This window comes from Myotis brandtii, unplaced genomic scaffold, assembly GCF_000412655.1.
Source record: "Myotis brandtii unplaced genomic scaffold, ASM41265v1 scaffold5, whole genome shotgun sequence".
In the NCBI taxonomy this organism is placed as follows: domain Eukaryota; kingdom Metazoa; phylum Chordata; class Mammalia; order Chiroptera; family Vespertilionidae; genus Myotis; species Myotis brandtii.
In genome coordinates, this window is record NW_005369060.1 from 2162153 (window position 1) to 2164393 (window position 2241).

A 2241-nucleotide genomic window follows, 5' to 3' on the forward strand; every position below is an offset into this window, starting at 1 on the left:
GAGCTCGTTAAGGAGCTCGTTAACTCAAATTACTCTATCAACTCAATGCAAAAAATCGGCCGAGAGACAGCTGGTATCTCAAAAAACTTGTTAGTCGGGACACTCGTAAGTCAAGGCCCCACTGTAGTTACCAACAAGGGAGTGGCCATATGACTGTCAGCTGATTTTTCAACAAACTATGCAGGCCAGAAGGGAGTGGCAAGAAATATTCAAAGTGAAGGATAGCAAGAATCTACAACCAAGATTATGCAGCAAAGCTATCATTTAGAATTGAAAGTCAGATAAACAGCTCCACAAATAAGAAAAAGCTAAAGGAAGGAGTTCATCACCACCAAACCAGTGTTATATGAAATGCTGTAGAGTATTCTTTAAGAAGGGGAAGAAGAAGAAAAAGGTAAAGATAAAACATGAACAACGAAGTGGCAACAAATACGTTATCTATCAACAATTGAATCTAAAAAAAGAATAAAAAAATCCGATGAACAGAATAAACTGATGAATGGAATAGAATCAAGAGCACGGAAATGGAACAGACTGACGATTCTCAGAGGGAAGGGGGTGTAGGGGATGCAGGAAGAGATTAGAGAAAGATTTTACATGCATGTATGCATTACCTATGGACATAGACAATAGGGTGGTGGGGACTGGGGCAGGGTGGGAACCTAGGGGAGGGGAGCTATGGAGAGAAAAAAGAGGGACATCTGTAATATCCCTCTTTTATTAATAAAGATTAATTTAAAAAAAAAGAATGTTAGAGGGGAAAAACTAATTCTCAAATTGTCCCCCTTAAAAATCAAATTGCCCCCCTGTGGGGTATGTGCCCCACATTGGGAACCACTGGACTAGACAGAAGGGCCTCAGCTGTTGCAGATAATAATATGGAGTCATCTTAAAACAAGAATAGCATCACAAAAATAAGAATGGGTCACAATGAAAGTCCATATTCAGTAGCTCATCTATGAAAAATTTTCCAAGTCCAAGCCAATAATATATCACTTCTTTTTTTTTTTTTAAATATATTTTATTGATTTTTTACAGAGAGGAGGGGAGAGGGATAGAGAGTTAGAAACATCAATGAGAGAGAAACATCGATCAGCTGCCTCCTGCACACCCGCTACTGGGGATGTGCCCGCAACTAAGGTACATGCCCCTGACCAGAATCGAACCCAGGACCCTTCAGTCCGCAGGCCGATGCTCTATCCACTGAGCCAAACCGATTAGGGCAATATCACTTCTTTGAATATGATATTTCTACAACAACCAAACAAGTAGTGTATGTTAGAGTTTATACTAATAGGATTTGACTACTTGATTGGATCACCTTTGGTGAGGTAAACATACTCATTTACACTTTCTAATTTCCTAGTTACTGGGGCACTTATCTCATAATACACCCACACTTGATCCAATATGTATGTAGACTCAGGACATTTAAAATATTCTAGATATTATAGGAAAAATTGTTTATGACCATTAAGTTGGCAGTGATCAGATGCATCAACCTATTATGCTAACAAATGATGATAGTACAAAAATCTTTGGAAAAATTTCAAAATATATCTCGAACTCTAGCTTTTACTTTCTTAATTGCACCTTCAATGACCTTTTATTATTCAATAAACATAGTTTCATAGTCCAGTTAACCAAATGATTGTTATACATATTTTAAAAAATATAACATATAAATAAAAATATACACAATATAAAATAGTAGATATGGATATGTTCTCTTATTTACATATTTTAAACTGATAATCACAAACCACAGCAATGATTATTGAAGTACATTCAGTGTTGTGAGAGTTCTTTGATAACTGCACCTTTGAGTGGTCTGGTCATGCATTGGATTCCAAACTACTTTGGTTAAGACCATTTGGTATCATTTGCACATCAAATACATAGTGAATATACCTATAGATCTCCTCAGCCTTTTGATGAGTTACTTGTGCATACATGGAGATTTCTTGAGGTGAGCTGAAAAATAAATTTGACCAAGAAAAACATTACATGTCTGCTCTGTCTGAGTAGCCCTTCTCTCACTGTTTCACTAATAAACTTTCACTTTAATCTCTAAAAAAAAATTACACTAGAACTTTTGACTTATAAAGTTTATTATCTTGCTTAAAGAACACCAAACATAAAAGCCTTTACGAAAATCATCTCTTCCTAGAAGTGCTAGATTACAACATTCCATGTAAATGCTCTCTGTCTAGTTTCTTATAGAGCTCAAAACTATTCAAA

The 2241-nt window shown here is 36.0% G+C and overlaps 1 protein-coding gene across 4 annotated transcripts in view; it reads right to left on the reverse strand.

Annotated features, from left to right (window-relative positions):
• Window positions 1-1771: 1771 nt before the first annotated feature.
• FANCM (Fanconi anemia, complementation group M) overlaps window positions 1772-2241 on the reverse strand; it is a 75122-nt gene continuing 74652 nt past the window's right edge. The window contains exon 23 of one of the 4 annotated variants that reach the window (XM_014548190.1): window positions 1772-1974. In XM_014548190.1, coding sequence (XP_014403676.1) covers window positions 1836-1974 — 139 coding nt within the window. In that variant the 3' untranslated portion in view covers window positions 1772-1835. The remainder of the gene's footprint in view (window positions 1975-2241) is intronic. The other 3 variants (XM_014548191.1, XM_014548189.1, XM_014548192.1) reach the window with 3 other exon arrangements.